Genomic DNA, 18,840 nt, shown 5'->3' with positions numbered 1-18,840 from the left:
TGGTTCAAAACATAGCTAATGGTCGTAATCTGTTTTGAAGGAAATGTTACAAATTAACTTTTAACAATGGATACAGACGGTGCGTTTTTTTCTTTGTCCTAAAATGAAATAAAATACAAAGATCATTGTTCTTTACTTAAGTCGGCAGTTGGTACTTACCAAGCAATAAACGCGTGTGGGGAAAGCCCATAAATCATTTTTTATTCGCAGATTTTGAGTTTTCGGCGGTTGTTAAACTGTATTGTTATTTTCTAATATTTTATTAGTGTTTTTAACATTTTTTTTTACTTTTGTGATTTGTGGACTAACATGATTTTATTTTGAGACGTTAGAGACCATTTAACCGTTTTTGTATTGTTTTCGAGTTCAACCTCAAGTTCAAAATATGAAGTTCACTGACATATTTTATATTTCCGGACAGCTGTCTAATGTCGCCCGCCTCAAGATACAGTTTTATCAAAACATTGCCGTAACTAATGTGTTAATAAAAAAACAAGTGGTCTGTGGTATAAACCAATTGTGGCGTATAATAATGTGTTATGTGATCATGACTGTGGCAAAATATCATTAATTTTTACACAACATAGATAAATTTATATTTTAAAACAAATATGAGTATGGCGTTGAAAACGAGAAAAATATAGATATATTACATTAATTTGTAGATATATTGACATAAACAATTAACATAAAGATGTTAGTGATGAAAGTCCATTAAGTGAAGAATTTATATAATATCCAGCTATGATACATAGATTGTAAAAATATACCTATGTAAAATGTTTGGTAACATCATAATTTATACATTTCTAAATATTATAATAAAACGAATAGGCAAAAAGAAGAATGAATGCTTTTCTTTTAGAAAACACTAGAACTAGTTCATGGGTATGTAATCTCTCAGTTGCTGTAAAGTGTTGGCGTCTATACTCTGCATCAGCTGGTCGAATGTCGGTTGCCCAACTTGAACTTGTAGTTCACCAAGCTAAAAAGAAAAAAAAATTATTAATTACTTCAGTAAAAAAAAAATACATAAAATCAAAAAACTTTAGGGGAGGTTGAGCGATGTTGGAATAGAGAGACTAAAGTGGAATAGTGACATTACTTGGTCAGTACGTATTCCTGACTTAGATCGAAAGAAGAGTGTGCCATCTTAAAGCACTGGTTTTTAGTATGATTCTTTTTTACTCCTTGCAAACTTCATATTTATTATTAATATATCGCTCACTCCTTTCAACAACGTCATATATCAAAGATCGTCAATTTTCAGTTGTGCATGTTTTCAGAATGCCTAGAAAATGTACTACATATATCCCAGCAAAAGCGGCATATTTTTAACTTAATATTTACCCACTACAGGGCAGAAAGTTTTATTTTTGCATTTTGAAGAAAGGGTATTGTTTCATTTTTTTTATTTTAAATATACTAAATATTTTTCAAATGGGGAAAAAACATTCAGGTTTTACTTAAAAAGATCTGTTGCGCAGTAAAAAGTTCATTAAGTGGCTTGATACTTATTTTTAATACACTTTATTATATTCTTAAACTTCAAAAATGATCTCCTGAATAATCAAGTTTTTGATTTATGACGTTCTTAAAAGGAGTGAGCGATATGTCAAAGATATATGTATTGTAAAAAAAGAATATTATTAAAACTAACATATTTTTCACTGATGTACATATATTTTGGAACTGGTGAACAATCTAACTATCTTTGGGCAGGATATACAATCAATGGAATTTAGGCAAATTTTGTAAATAATTGTGTATGTCATTTTCATCACTAGTTTTCATTTTAACCAAATAAAGTTTATATATACAAGAGCAAGTCAAAAATTATTTGCATTTTCATCATAATGCATTATTGGGTATAAAGCTAGAAAAAGCGGCAAACCTTGCTTCCTAGAAAGGTGTTGATATCGACAGTGTGAACAACATCCAGTTCCGCCAGCTGTTTTCTGCGCACGTCGTGATGAGATTCGTGCTGGAACTCCACATGCTCATTACCATTGGACACGCTGCACGGAGTGGGCGGAGCAGAGCCCATCGGGACTAAAGAACTGCAAGGGAAAATCATATTCTTGTGTTATTCTAAATTATTCATTTCAATATATAAATTATCTCATTAATTGATTCGGCAGTCACTTTGTGGTAAAATCGATGCATTTTTAATTAATGTTTTACTTAGTAAATACCACCATTTCTTAGAATCTACTATGACACGTGTTTCGATGGATTCCGCATCATTTTCAAACGCCGTATGTGAAGCTAATCTAATCTAAATTGAGCTAATTTGCTTTATTTCACCAATAAACACAGATTTCGCTGTGTAAAAGAATTTCACTTATGCATTGCAATAAAGAGGAAGTTTTTAGAGAAAGTAACCTATATATTTTTTACATTAATTAAAAGCATTGTTAACTTTGCGGTATAGTAATATAACACTCCTCTTATCATTCATCCTTCACTTTGTGCAATACCACTTAAAAACACTACTTCATGACTACCGGTTTCAGACCTACAAGTCTACATTTGAAACCGGTAGTCATGAAGTTGTGTTTTTAAGTGGACGATGAATGATAAGGAGAGTGTTAAAAGAACCCATAGTCACAAGCTATTTAAAATGTGAAACATAGGAATTGTACAAAACTATTGTAGTTAACTCGCTTGTCTTTATACACAATACAAACACAAGGAAGTCCTTCTTTTCTTCGCCTCCGTAGTGAAGTGTAATGGTTAGCGCGTTTAGTTACCATGCTGAAGGCTCTGGGTTCGATTTCCAAGGAGGGTTATAATAAATATTAGTAACTTTTCATCATAATATCTATTTATTTTAATAATACCCTGGACCGGCACCCGACGCGCAGCATTGATCACCTTGCTTTCATGTAAGCATTGACCAAGATATCACTTCATCAATACGATGCAGTGCCCTAGGCAAAATTGGGTATTAATACGTATTAGAACAAAACAGTAGGCTGCTACACTGACCGAAATTAAATAAATATTGAAGAATACAAGGAAACCTTAATTAAATCAATAATTAAATAAGTCCTAGGACAGATGTGATCTTATTTTGTCATTTTATATCTAAATACCTAGTACGGAATGACAACAAAAACCTGTTTAGTAAAATTAAAATATTTTGCAGCAAATTTTCTCTGATTGAAGTAAACGATAGCCCTAATCCTAGAATATTGCAATAAAACAATGTACTATTATCTACAAAGGCCTTCGTATTTATAATAGTATTTTATTGTATATAATTAGGAAATATAAAATGACTTACTCTACTTGGTATCCATTATCATCAGCTTTCATGACATCGTTGAGAACTTCTACCAGATTTAGTATTATTGAAGGGAAGCGCTCCAGGACACACGGAATTTGGGAAGTCAATAGTGTTGCTAAACCTAGACCTAAAAAGTAAAGAAAAAACGTTTTACAAAACAAATGTCATAATAAACAAGTTTGATCCGATATCCGGCTTTTCCTTTATCAGATGGCTGCACTAGTAAGGACTCTATGACTCACATGGTGGCGAGTGATAAGTTCAATAAATAATTATTTTTTTTTAGATTTAGCATTTAATTTGTAGAACTCCATTTTTATTTATAGTTTTCAATAATAGAAAACAATTTAGTAGACTCTAAAAATTAGTGATAGATTTTAATATTTAACACATTTCGAATTGGTGTTTTTATACGCCTGCAGATCGCTGGCGACGGGATTTGATAATTATGCACATGTAGTTAAGACCTTAACAAGAAATGGGTACATAATATACACATAAAAACATTAAATATGCAATTCTTTATTTCCTTTAAAATGGCACAAAAAGTAAAAATACCCTTCCCGTCCTTAAGCATTAATCGACCGAACAGATAGAAATACCTTTCCCGTCCAAAGTGTGTTAATATATAAATTAATATATAAAACATACGATTATAATACAAATACAAACTGGGGTGTTTTGGTACCCCGCTCCGGGTACCGTGATCGTTTTCGGATGATCAGTACGGGAAAGGTTAAAGTAACCTGCATAAACTAAAACAAGCGCTCACCGATAACCTTCCGCCTCTGTATCTGAGTGACAAGGTTCATCCTTTCGCAGCAGACGTCCAGCACGCGCGCCAGAAGGTCCGTGGGATCTCCGTCGCTCCCTGCCGCTTCGCGCACGGCCTGCAGAAACAGCGGAGCCGACAGGAGCAGCAGACGGAAGGTGAGGCTCAGCTGCAGTGCCAGCACCGTCGGCAACTCGTCCCCCGCCTGGAGGCTCCTGGAATATCCACGTCAAATAAAACAAATTTTTATGAGATGAACAAAAATTAAAAATGTATAAAACATTGTTTAACTTTATGGGATTTTTGCAAAGTAAACTGTAGCAGATGAGTGAGATTTTTTTCATCATGTAGATTAACCAAGAGTTGAATTATGTATTTCATTGATAAAAATGTAATCACCATTGAAACGGTGTACAATTTTAGTAATTTTTAAGCTATCCCTTTGCAAAATAAATAAGATAGAAATAAAAAAAAAAGATATAAGAAAGTCGATATAATGGACAATCATTATTACGGACTAAGTCTACAGATGTCACTACAAACACTCTGAATTATTGAATTATAAGTACATTCGCAACATCTCTTTCATATATAAACATCATATGTATCTCATTCATACATACAAGATACATAAGGTTCATCCGTACTTTCATATGATAAGTAAATTGAATTTGAAATGACAACATGGTAAGTGAAATTCAATAAATTGAAGGTGACTTATGTTATGACCAGAAACGGCGCGATGATTACAGAAAGACCGAAGTGACAGTAGCGAGTAATGAGGGGGTACTCACACCAGGACCCTGACGAGGGTGGGCCAGACCACCTTGACCCCGAGGAGCTGGTTGCGCTCGGGCAGGGGTGCGCGCACGCAGGCCTCCACCAGCTTGAGCACCACCACCACGCCCTCCATCTTCATGTCGGCCAGCAGGCTGTCCATGTTGGACATGACCTCCGCGCCCGGCCCCAGCAGGAACTCCTCGCCCATCAGCAGCACGTACGCGCGCGCTACGTACACCACCATCCACAGGTACTCGGTGGTCAGGTCTGCGAGAACATGCAAAATTATTCATAAATTGACAACAGTGAATTTTGGGGAAACAAAGAGTTTTTTTTTCTTTATTTTAAATTCTTTTGCATTACATGACATAAATTCAAATACGAAAATATATGAATAAAATATGAATACAAAAAAAGATCCCACAAAGGCATGGCCTGTATGTGGGTATACAATATAATTTAGGTCATAGTAAAGGGTATAAGGGTATAGGTATCATAAGTAGAACTAGAATAATAGTTTGACAATATCGTAGTCGTACAGGAGAAAGTGACCAACTAACAAAACGTAAAATGTTCAGGAGGGCTATTGAAGTCACTTTTTCTTGGCAAGAAAATAAATATCAATGCAGTTTGTCATTTTTAACAAGTTTATATATTATACTTCCATGTTTAAAATCCTTTTTGATTTTTTTCAGGGCAATATTAAGCTAGTAAGATATCAAATAGTCAATGATTACGTTTTTGTACAATATGCACTTGGTCACTTTCTCCTGTATGACTACGATATGTTCGCATGTACATACATATCGCTGGTTAATCAGATAAAACCAAAGGCGAATACTTTAGTTGTCTCACTCTCTCTTTATGGTAGTACCACATTTTTTAGCGTAATAGAAATAACATGTCGCTAGCAGAAAAAAAATTAGGTGCTGATATATATATATAGTATGTAGGTCTTGAGGTACCGATTGATAGCGCTTTTTATCAAAAACAATATTTTGATACTACACAAAAATAAAAAAGGGAAAATTTTCCTAAATATCACTTTTAAGATTATAAAAAATATGGAGTAAGTAGCTCTTATAATGTTAAAGTTATCAAATTATAATTCATATATGGGGGATTTCAATCCCCTGTTAGATCCAGCTAGATTAACCAGTTTGCTGCGCGTTAACGCGCTCACCAATTCCGTGCTCGCCAGGCCGGCCATACAAAATGAGTGTGTAAATGCGCTCTCGTTTGAGCTTGTCGCGAGCCAATATCAAATCCAATTGCAATATTTTAAAATTAGAATATCTAATCAAATATCTGTTAGGAAGATCAAGAAATACTAAAATATTACAATTTACCGATATTATCAAAGTCATCTTTCTAAAAGCTTTCACATTTTTGTTGAAAAAAATTACGGCCTGCTGGGTACGGCCATATTAACCGCCCTAAACATACGAACGTACGTGATACGCGCTGTTTTTCTTGACCATTCCACGCTAACCCGTATGACCTACGCGCACGAGAAAAGATATCTCTTCCAAAAATATTTAATGCGTACCGCATACACTGACAAATTTCTATCAGGTTTCATACCTGACAATATTTTGTGACAACAAACATTGTGATTTTTTTGCTTCTTAATAAAAAACATGTCTGAAAATAATCCGAAGGTAGGGTGGTTAATACCTTCCGGCATTGAAAGGGTTAAAGAAAGAACATCAAAATCGTCCGAATTTCATGCTTTGTAAATTTATATGCACGTTATATAAAAGTGTAAGGTGGCGCACCCATGAGGAGCGGCAGGTTGGCGGCGAGCTGCAGCAGCCGGTCGGCGCAGGCGTGGCTGGCGGGCGTGCTGACCAGCACGGCGCGCCACAGCTCCAGCCCGTCCTCCAGCAGGTACACATGCGCGGGCTGCCGGCTGTCCGTGGCCTCCGCCAGCACACCGAGCACCAGCGGCCGCATCTCCGGAGTGTCCCAGCTGCCCAGGGCCTGGCGGGAACCACACCCGGTGATGAGGATCATAGCAATGCGGCAAAACTCAAGAGATACTAATTGCGGGTTACTAATGTGGAGTTATACGGTCTACAGACTGAAATCTTGATTGTTGATGTTCGCAATCGTAAGATTCCCTTGTGCTGTGCGGCATTTATATAATACTTCTGTTCACATTAAAATCTTTGATGACAGATGACAAGACGCGCATGAGACGCGCATGGACTGTCCTGTTAACTGGCTAGGAATGTCGCTAGCAACAAATTACTTTAGAGTTTAGAGAACTTGAAAATACCAAAAATCACAAACTGCAAATTATAGTTGTTTTAACCACCGCTCAGGTTAGTCAATAAAAACAAATACATAAATATATTCGGCTCAGGCAAATCAATACTGAGAAATCGAAATACGATTTTCCCGATAAGCACTTGGCCTCATCATTACAATGCCCTTGCCCGAGTCACACTTGAGCTAAACTGGGAACCGGTTTATGAAGAGAATTAACAATTTCAACCTCTGCGATAACACCACTGTACTAGTTGAGGTCTAGTACTAGGTTAAGGTCTAGATTTATTACTTTGACTAGTTGAACGAGCGTTGACACGATGGCGCACCGCAACATGTTATGTTGCTCGGCATGCTCCCACAGCAGCGGCAAGTATCTCAGGAGATCCTCAGCGTGCTGGGAGACCGCCTCTCCATTCCTCTCCGCGATGAATGAGAGTATGGTCAGGACGTGCATCTGAGGGGGGACAAAACACCATTATGTACAATGTATCACAATATTACCGGAACAAAAAATGCATAAAACTTTCTTGGCCATTTACCAACAATTGAGGTATTTAAAAGCAAAAGCACCAATAATGAATATTTTTGAGTTAACCACTGAAGATTCGAATTTTGGCAATAAAAAAATTTTGCCCGTGCAAGAAATCGTCACTAACAAGTCAAAACAAGACTACCTGATCACTGCTCGGGTTAGTCAATAAAAACAAATACATAAATATGTTTGGCTCGGGCAAATCAAAATACAGAAAACTCGGAATACGATTTCCCGAGCAGCACTCGGGCTCATGATTACAATGCAAACTCCTCGCCTGAGTCACACTCGGGCTAAACTGGGAACTTATTCAAGTTAATCAGTATCAATTGTATTGTGGTCCCGTAGTGAGTGTCATAGGCTGTGAGTCAAAGATTTGAGCTCACTCTAGCACAGCTGGATTGCTATTTTTAATAACGGGCCACTAAGGCCTAGTATGACATTGAAATATTTATGTTTATAGTAAGAACACAAACAGTTCTCATTTTTTTACTATTAACCTATGCCTAATTGGCAAGCTCATAACACATTGTTTGAGGGAAACTCTTTAAAGTGTATTTTACATACTGTTAGTAGAGAGCAGGAGACATAAGCGTTCTATTTGCTTACTTTTGGTAAAGTGCGAGACGCCAACAAAACATGGTAAAGATCGGAATTGGGTTTGCGGTCACTTGTGTTACCTTACTTATGATAAGTACACCACCCTAATTAGTATACTAATAAGGGTGGGGGTTGATGAAAAAAATTGCTCGACAATGTGATAAGAGCAGTTCTCATTATTTTTATTATTATTGATACCGTAGAACGGGGCTACTTGAACTTTGATGTGTTACTCGAGCCCCGTACAAAAAAAATATTAAATCTATATTTGGTCTACAATAATGAACGTATCGACATGATTCATTGTTTCCCTGACAGGTGACACTTATTGTCACAATACTTCGATCGATACCACGATCTAAATATTTTTTTTGTATTGGGCTCAAGTAACATATCAAAGTTAAACTCTATGCCTAATTTGCAAGCTCATAAGGATCGATAAAATTCTATACCATCCCACATAAATCGCCAAACATTCTTACACTGGCACAAATAGTGACAGGGTTATTTCATTGTCCAGTTTTGTACCTTAGTGTCGCATTCGTCGGCTTCCTTGAGCAGATCAAAGAGCAGAGAGAATGCGGGCTGCAGGAAGGGTGCAAACTGCCTGGGGTTGAAGTTGAAGTCGTCTATGGTGAGGCTGAGGGCGTCGCACGCTGCCAACCGCACGGCGGTGTCCTCATTCTCGGCCAGCAGCTCCAAGAGAGCCTCATACAGGTGCGGTCGGAGGTCGCCCGACACCTTCACCCCTGACCATTTTCCTGAACACACAAAATGGTTTTACAAACCGTTTGATTTTGATTCTGTTTTACTAAAAAAATTAACCACTTGATGCTTTTGAACGAGCAGAATGCGGACGGCACATGTGTCGAATCGCGCCAACCCAAGCACTGCTCGCGTGTTTCCACTGGTTTGCAGCACATAAGATAAACAACCAAGCTGAGCTAGCCAGACGCCACTTGATGTTTTTTATTGGAATTCATTGAAAAATTCATCAATAAATGACCTTTATTATATATATTTGACCCCTTTTATTATAGTTAAAATATTTAATTTTTTACATTAGGTTATTTTTTTTTTACATTTTTAATTGCTTTTATTTTGTGTAGATTTTTTTAATTGGAGAGCATTTAAATTAAGTAAACTCTTTCAAAAAAGCATTGCGAATTCTCTCTAAAAAATGTTTAGTGCAGAGTAGACCGAATGTAGAGAGTGAAACATTGAATGTTGGATAGCACAAAGTATGCTATAAAGGAACAAGATATCATATAAATAATATAATCAAATCACCTATTAGCCAAGCTACTCTTCTTCGGATAATTCTAAAATTATTATCTTTTATTTTCAATTCCCGCACGAGTCCATTTGTAAACCACTCGTCAAAATTTATCTGAAAGAAAAAAAAGATTTTTGAATGTAAAATATATATCCTGAGGTTGGGAATTTTTAAAAAATGAACATTTTTGTTTTTGTTTAAATAGATAAGAGATTATGGAATTTAAAAAAATAATTATTATTTCAATAAATAATTCAAATGACAAATTCTCAGAATATTACTTCTTACTGAAAAAAAAACATGCAAATCAACGGTGGTAATAAATAAATGCATAGAAACCTAAAGATTATAGATAATAACCTCGTCATATAGGTCAAACGCAGCCTGCCCGACTGCATTGTACACGGCGTCCTTTCTCAGGATGTTGGCGAGGTCCTGAGGGTCCAGGGGGAGCTGCCGCACGTGCTCCAAAAGGGAGACCAGCTCTGGTGCCAGCATCGTCCGAAACTCGTGAAACAGGGTGAGGAACACCGATTCGGTACACGGCTGGAAGAGACAACAAAATGTATTCCTGGCTAATGGAGCTATTCAGTGACGTGTGTGTCTGCAATTGTCACTCTTGCATAGAAAATAAACCTTTCGCGAGTCAATATTGATGACATATGACAATAACGACATTGTCAGATTACAAAAAGTCTATTGACCAATGAAAAATAACAATGTCCAAGACGCAAAATGAGCATAATTAGGATTTCTTGAATGTTTTTCGCAGATACTTTATGATTTTAGGATTTTTTACATTCTTCTTCTTTTTCATAATTTAATTCTAAAATATTAAAATACTCATAGTTAATTAAATTCCCTTACCAAAAAATTCCACACACTCCCGTACACCATATAAAAATATGATTTGATTTAAAAACTCCTAAATGTTTGAATCCAAATTTAATCAGAGTTTTTTAATCATATTTTCATATGGTGTACGGAGTGTGTGGAAGCTTTTGGTAAGGGAATGTAATTGAGTATTTTAATGTTTTAGAATTTAATAATCCCTGATGATGACAAGGTTCTTGTCGAAACCGGCAGGTTAGAGAGTACTAATAATAAAAAAGTGGTTAAAACGAAGTTGTTTAGTTTTATAAAGTTTATAATTAGGATTATTCGCTTAAATTAAATTATCAGTTATCAATTCCAAAATAAAGATAATTTTATGAGTTATGTGTCAAAACATTAAATGATGTTCAAAACCATTTCAAAATAGTGTTAAAATCTTGCTAAAATTTCAACAAAATGGGATATCTTTTACAATTTGGTGACAGTTTTTCGTCTTAATCTAGTATTTTTTTAAATGTTTAATTATGATCAATGATTACAACATTTGTATATCTTTTTAATGTATTTGTATTAGAATAAGATAACAATAAATAAGATAACAATAAAATAACAATCATTTTTTGCCAAAACCATGAGTCACCTTTTGCCATTTTTCCACCAAGACATCATAAAATGAGTATAAAAAACCTCCAATAAGTATTAAGTTTAAAAATCCACAAAACAAAATGTATGTTTCGAAAACTCCAAATGGTGTTATTTATGACTAATTATATTTGTATTACATCCTAAAAATGCGTTTATATTAGATTTTTTTTATAAATAGTTAACGAAATACGAAACTACCTTGAACCATTTCAGGAGATTTTAAGATTGACACCTCCATACACACTTAAATTGCTTGAAAAAAGGCTTAAGAAATACAAATAATTTTAGTTTGTTTCAGGATAAAACTCATCAACTGTCTGTAGTATGGTACTTCAAGGTCACAATAGACCTAATATGGTCGCAGTGACATAAGGGATGCAAGATCCCCTGACCTCAAAAAAATGGTACTTCAACAAAAATACTCTCAGAAAATAATAACGATACAACCCTGTGATATAAAGTTTCGGTTTGATCAATGTATGAAAGAGCTGTAGCCTTAAGTTTTGTACTAACATTTCTTGGTGGAATTGCATTTTATAGAATAAAATAACATTTATGTAATTTTTTCCACATAAATTTTATTTGACCAGCAACCGGGTTTTGTCAAATAAAATTCATGTAGAAAAAAAGTACATAGTTGTTATTTTATTCTAGAGCTGTAGCCATTTAGTTTACGAGATTGTAAAAATGATCTTACTCTGAGGCTGCACTTCCACGTTCCGCAAGCCTCGTCAGTGGCAAAGCTCTCCGGGTCCGCGTCCCACAGGGCTAGGTCATCGGAAGTCAGGAGGAAGAAGTGGGTGACCAGGTGGCGGCACATGTGCGTCACCGTCGGTTCAGTCAGGATGCTCATCTTCGTCTCGTACGCACGCAGAGTGCCTGTGAATTTGAACGATTTACATCAATATTTCAACTAAACGGTTAGGTGCCACAAGCGCGTTAACGCGCTCTCCAATGCCATGATCGCCAGGCCGGTTATACAAAATGAACGTGCTCTCGTTAGAGCTTGTCGCAAGGCAATATCAAATCCAATTGCAATATTTTTTTATTAGAAACATCTCTTAGAAAGATCAAGAAATACTAAGATATTACAATTTACCGTTATTATAAAAGTTAGTGATAAATTAAAAGCTTTCACATTTTTATTTTTAAAAATCACGGCTATATTAATACCTTCTGGCATTGAAAGGGTTAAAAAATGACGACATTTGTTTTTTGGCACTTGAGTATGATATATTTATTTAAAACGATTAGTATCGAAAGCTACAGTTGCTTTCATCGACAAGCGAATAGTAATCTTCTCTTTTTCTAACCCTTATTCAACATTAGTTTGAATGTTTCGAAACATTAGTTTAAAAATGCCATAACTAGGGGAAAAAATTATCACAATATTAATTTTTATGTGTTTTTTTAACAATAAAATACAACTTAGTAGACTCATAAAATCAGTGCTTGATTTAACAATTAATACATAAATTAAAATGTAGTTCTACAAATTAAACGCCAAATCAATAAAAATACATATAATTTACTATTTGAGTTGTCGTAAATGTAAAAAACGGCAGCTTTAGAACCAATAAAAAACCACTAATTTATTTAGCAAACTATACACATAGTACATATACACATAGTTCAAGTGTAAAGCTGACCTCGGTATGCAACAACTCACCTGGATCTTTAGTCGGCTGGACCCCCTTGGCGGGCTTGTACTCCGTGCACAGCAGCACGGTCTTGAGCAGGCTGAGGCACTGGATGGTGAAGCGCTCGTAGGACAGGTGGGCCCCCTGCTCCGTGAAGCAGTAGAAGGCCGCAAACTCCAGGGTCGGCCCGACGAGGGGCACGTAGGACAGGGGATGGGTCAGTAGCGCTCCGAGGGCCACCTTGGTCAAGTGGATTATGAACTTCTCGCACAGCTCCAGGAGGTAGATGCCGCGCCCTTTTAGAAGCTTCCCTAAGATTAATATCAAAATTAATATTTTAAATCAATGGTTCAGATTCTTCTTTCTTTTTTATCAGGCGTCTCTCCATTGCTGGATGTAGGTCTCTTCTAATGACTTCCAAACTTCTCTTTTTTGGACGTTTCGACCCATTTATTATCCTTTATTTCTTTCTTTTATTTATTGAAATATAAAATTCTGGGTACAGTAATTACACAGTAATTTTAAATAGTTAGAATTAGCGAAACAAATAATACTGAGACTACTATTAGCCAATGAGTAAACATAATTAATCTAATGCATGGAGAAAAAATATTTCATGAAAAAATTCAATTATCTAACCACTACATACACCCAATAGCACCACAACAAAAATTCTAATGGTGTCAAATCGCATGATCTTGGTGGCCAATTGACGTTGCCAAAACGTGAAATTATGCGATCAGGAAGCTTTAACGCAATAAAGCCATAATTGGTCGTGTTGTGTGGCTTCTTACCCCGTTTTGTTGAAACCACATATCGTCCAAGTCATGACCATCAATTACCGGGCAAAAACATAGGTTATCATTCGACCATATCGCTCCGAATTGACTGTAACCGTTTGCCCATTGGCATTTTTGAAGAAATACGGGCCAATGACACCTTTCGACCATAGAGCACACCAAACATCAATGACAACCTTACAACATCAGTAACGCTTCTACTCTCTTCAAAAATCTTCACAATTTTACCGATTGTTTGCGTAGTTGGTCGATTATAACGACAATAATCAGCGCGTATAATGCGCCAAAAGTGGCTACGTTTGAATCGCCACTTTTGTCGTAAGTTTTAATAATTTCAACTCGTTGTTCGTTTGTTAAGCGATCCATTATCGTAAATGGTAAACATTCAACTAATATTATGACACTTCAGATGACAGCTGAGTTCGACAGGCGTCAAATGCCAGCGCTTTCATCTTGAAACCACAAAATGAATGACCCTGTATTTTTTGTGTGTGTGTTTTTTTTTGTCAATTTTTTTTTCATTTATAAAATGGCCTTGGACCATGATAAATAAATAAATCAGTTCCAGGGCTCAGGGTGGAGTAGAAACTATTAGTTGAGAGGAGGGAAATGAGAAGGGCTAGATGGCTAGGGCACTCGGAGTTTGTGTACTCGTACTTATACTGTTGTGTAAATTGGACACTGCCAATGTTTAAAAAGGATAAAGAATACTTTACTATACAGTATGCAAGTTGAAAAATATACAATTTATGAATACTCAAAATAAAAAAAATCGCCAGATAACAGTTACAATACAGGATAAAATAAAAAGAAGTAATTTATTGGAATTGTAAAAATTCACTTTTTACCTAGTGTCAATAGTAAAATTTGAAGAATAAAGGAGATTTTTTTTTTCAACTAATATTTTTTTACATTATGTATTGCACATCTTAATATAAAAAAATATGACCACTGCTGAGAATTCGTCGGCAGTTCTCGTCAGAACTACGGGACGCGGATCTACTTGGGAGGATGCAAAGGAGCTAGCAGCCGACCGAAAAGCCTGGAGACAGTTTGTGGACTCCATGTGCTCCATTTAGGGGGCGGATATGGTTTAATAATAATAATAATTGTACATCATATATATGTTGGGAATCGGGGAAAAAATAAATAAAAAATTCTTACTGCATTCCAAGCTAGTTTTAGCCCGGTCAAATACCACATTCAAAAAAGCTATGGCATCCTGACTTTCGTGGGGTTTCTTCAGTCCAAACACAGTTAATTTTCTCAATATTCTCAGGGAATACAGAGCCTTTTCCAAATTTTCAGTAATAATTTCAGTAGTTGCGCCCTCCTGAATCTGTCGCAGGAATATCTGTGTGTGCTCGTCCCATATTCCCAAAATATATGAAAACACATTGGTTGTCAGTTCCTTAAAAAAAAACAGACAAAAACACCCTTAAATTCAACATAAAAATAAATTGGTCAAACATATGTTTTTCTGACCCCTACCCACGCCGATGGTGCATAGGGCACTGCATCAGATAGACACAATGTTAACCCTTTGCCCGATTTACCCGTGCCACATCAGGCAAAAAAATAGGCCTTTGCAGATCACCCGATTTTACCATACCTATATTATGAGGTAGTTGAATATATTCTTGCAGGTTGGCTCTATGTGTGTGGATTGTAGTGGACTCTGTTGCCTAATGTCGGTATTATTTAATGTCTCGAATATATCTTAATAGCAAATATTTTAAATAAAAAACCCTACCCTTTTTAAAAAAAGATTCTTCATTAAAATTCCCCAAAGGAAAGTTGAATAGTTCTGCACTTAGGTAGATGAACCAGTTCAGGTAAGTATTGAATAAATATGAGAGTGAAAAATCTCTTATATTTATTTTCCCCTGAGAATCGAATCTGGGACCTCCAGAAGATGTCAGCCAAATGTGCTAAATCACTATACTATGGAAGCGGGGGCAAATATAAATAAGAAACACAAATCTGGAAAATTCCTAACATTTTTTTAAATGTTTCAGTGTAGAAATCATTATAACTGTCAAATGATCAAACATCATTTTGAATTTCACAGAAAGAAAAAAGGTTTTTTGATTTCGCATATGATATATTATTAAGATATATTATTTCGAGAAGTAAAAATACTTTGTGTTCTGATCCACTCACATTTTTATTAACCAACTAGTTTCGGCAACAACCTGTTGCCCTCTTTAGGGTTTCATTTATTACTTTCCACAAAGTTAATGCTTTCAATATTCAAAACATATTAAGATATGTTCGAAAATTATGAAATAATACGGACACTGTGCGACAGTGTCCACTACAGTCCATACACATAGAGCCAACCTGCAAGAATATATTCAACTACCTCAAAATATAGGTATGGTAAAATCGGGTGATCTGCAAGGGCCTATTTTTTTGCCTGATGTGGTACGGGCATCCGGGCAAATGAGGCAAAGGGTTAAAGTAAGACATGAATTAATACCTGGAATATGCGTTTATCTATCGCTAGTCGTTTGGCAGCAAGAGTTTTTACAATATCGTGGAATATGAGAAGTGCGCGGTGTTGTTCTAATCTTACGGAACTCTTCATTTTCTCCAGCAGGGTTGGGACAAGTTCGGGCCATTGGCCAGGGCAGTCAAACCTTAAACAATAATGTAACAAAACAATGTATATATATATATATATATATATATATATATATATATATATATATATATATATATATATGTGTGTGTGTGTGTGTGTGTGTGTATATATATCGCTCACTCCTTTCAACAACGTATCAACGTATCAAAAAACTTGATTTTTCAGGAGATCCTTTTTAAAGTTTAAGAAAATAATAAAATGTATTAAAGATAAACATCAAGCCACTTATTGAACATTATACTGTGCAACAGATCTTTTTAGTATCAACAATTGTTTTACCTGGCGATTTTTGCAATCAGTACGGCCAATTGTGTGGCGACCTGGTTAACGGGCTCATTGACCGTAGACGGACTGAGGAGACTCACCCTCAGTCTCTGTTTCTCATCCTCGGGTATCCCACTGGGAGCATTCTTCCTCCAGTAACGGTCCACTCCGTTCTTGAAACACATCACAGCGAGCCATCTCACGTTGGTGTCGACAGAGTAATTTGAGAAAATTGACTGAAAACAATTGCATTCAATTATTTTCTATCTAGGACCTAAGGCCAAAAACACTTTTGAAAATGTATACAGTGAAACACCTATTTTACATTTTTTAGAGGACTGAAAAAAAAACTTAAATGGAGGAAAAATGTAAATGCAGGTATTGAAAAAAAAATACATTTTGATTTTTTTTTTTTTTGAAAATCATGTAGATGAGTTTTTTTATTGCATACAAAAACCTAAATGGAGAGAAAATGTAAATGGGGGGGGGGTGTTAAGAAAAACGTTTAAATTATTTTTTTATTGAAAAACAAGATTTTTTGCATAGAAAAACCTAAATGGAGGGAAAATATAAATGGGTGTGTTGAAAAAAAAAAACATTTTAATTTTATTTATTTTTTGTGAAAATTATGTAGATGAGATTTTTTGCATACAAAAACCTAAATGGAGGAAACGTATTTATTGTGGGGGTATTGAAAAAAAACATTTAAATTATTTTTTTTTGTAAAAATTTAATGGCTTAACGAATAAAACAAACAAAACACGCAAAAAACTGAATGTAAACGATGATCGCGAATAATCTAAAAAAAAAAGAAGCGTTACAGATCGAGTCGAAAATCGAATGACGTTATATTTTCGAAGCTGAGGAAAAAAAAACGTAAATGCGGGTAATAAATGTACGAAAATATATCAGGACTGAAATAATTACACGCAATTGGCGGGAAAATGTTAAATCTGGGGATGTAAAATCCGGATTTAACTGAATAACTTAAAAAAATTACCGGAAAAATATTTGCACCCTTCGTATAGTATATGTGGAGGGTGTCAATATGTCTCATCTTTATTTTGAATATTTACCAGTAAAAGGGAATAAAATCCAGGTTCAGTCTCCCATTCTTGAAGCTTTTTCTCTGCCGGTTTTAAAACTTCAATGTCTTGATTACACGCCCTGTGTAAAGTGTCGAGAACAAGAGCATACGCTGTACTCGGATCCATGACTTATTTATTATTTGATAACCTGAAAATATATATTGTCATAGGGGCGTAATAACATTATACGTGCCGTATTCATTTTAACAGTTAAACCAATAATAATAATAATACACGAAATATTTGAAAACATAAAATTATGCACAAAAAAAATACTATCGATAACAATATGATAATAAATCGTCATGTTGACACGAAGTGAACACCCAAAATTGAAAAGGTGAAATGTCAAATATGTTGATCGACTATACATATGTAAAACAAGCTAAAAAATAATGTTGCAGAGTGATTAGACAAAGTTAAAGCTTTTTATAACAATTGATTAAGGTTAATAATGGGCCGGCAAACGTATTTACACGTCTAATTAAACATATAAACACATGGGAGTCAATCGAAATGGCCTCTTTCGAAAACCATTACCGTAAGCTACACCTAAATTCGCTGTTCTGTTTCAGTTAAGATCGTAAAATATTTAATTATTTAATGACTTACCGTTGAAGTTTACAGAAAATATAAAATAGAAACATTTTAATCCATTTTTCCTACGGATAATTTCATGAAGGAATCACTATAACATTTCTCTAGTGAAAAACTTCGACATATTGTATGATTTCTATTTTACCGGCAGGTTAACCAAATGGGAACGGAGTTGAGAAATTATCTATGGATATTTCTGTATAGGGATGTCCACAGAACGGAGATCATCGATTTATTTATTTAATCGATTCATTTATTCAATTGGAGATTTTCATAACATTCATAACACATAGATGCTTCATCACTTATTTATATAATATTTTCAGTGTGTCAAACAGCAATTATGGCTGCAAGCAATCTTAAAATCTATCACGCCTTAAGTATATATTATCAAAATGTACGTGGTTTGAGAACCAAACTTCTTGAATTTTCACAAAATGTACTTAATAATGACTACGACATTATTGCGGTCACAGAGAGCTGGCTTACTGATAGTATATCTGATTCCGAAATAATAGACGAACGCTATGATCTGTTTCGTTGTGACCGTGATAAGACTGTAACTGGACATTCTCGTGGAGGTGGGGTCTTCATTGCAGTGCGACGTACACTTCGTGCCCAAATTAACGTTAACTTGAAGTGCGAGGCTGAATGCACTTGGATAACCATTCCTTCGGATAACTTTAACCATAATAGTCAACTTCACATATCATGTAGTTATATACCTGGAGGTCTCACTCATGCTTCTCAGTTACATAGTTTATGTGATTTGGTGGGCCAGCTCTCTGTAGACAAACCC

General features: G+C 35.3%; 1 protein-coding gene across 1 annotated transcript; it reads right to left on the bottom strand.

Moving 5' to 3' along the window:
- Positions 1–292: 292 nt before the first annotated feature.
- Positions 293–18,209, bottom strand: Impbeta11 (importin beta11). Its single transcript, XM_088263838.1, has 17 exons — positions 18,057–18,209; positions 17,433–17,592; positions 16,372–16,592; positions 15,928–16,087; positions 14,610–14,856; positions 12,675–12,956; positions 11,703–11,884; positions 9,887–10,072; positions 9,541–9,640; positions 8,779–9,011; positions 7,408–7,572; positions 6,623–6,827; positions 4,859–5,111; positions 4,065–4,279; positions 3,290–3,419; positions 1,895–2,060; positions 293–985 (listed from the first exon to the last, which is right to left on the bottom strand). The coding sequence occupies exons 2-17, from the start codon at positions 17,568–17,570 to the stop codon at positions 878–880; spliced, it is 2,991 nt and encodes a 996-aa protein (XP_088119964.1). The 5' UTR covers positions 17,571–17,592; positions 18,057–18,209; the 3' UTR covers positions 293–877.
- Between the last annotated feature and the right edge of the window lie 631 nt (positions 18,210–18,840).

Source organism: Brachycentrus maculatus, unplaced genomic scaffold (genome assembly GCF_059751285.1).
Source record: "Brachycentrus maculatus isolate JH-2025_06_01 unplaced genomic scaffold, ASM5975128v1 h1tg000204l, whole genome shotgun sequence".
NCBI lineage: Eukaryota > Metazoa > Arthropoda > Insecta > Trichoptera > Brachycentridae > Brachycentrus > Brachycentrus maculatus.
The sequence above is the reverse complement of the archived record's forward strand: the minus strand, read 5'-3'. Positions and strand labels throughout refer to the sequence as shown.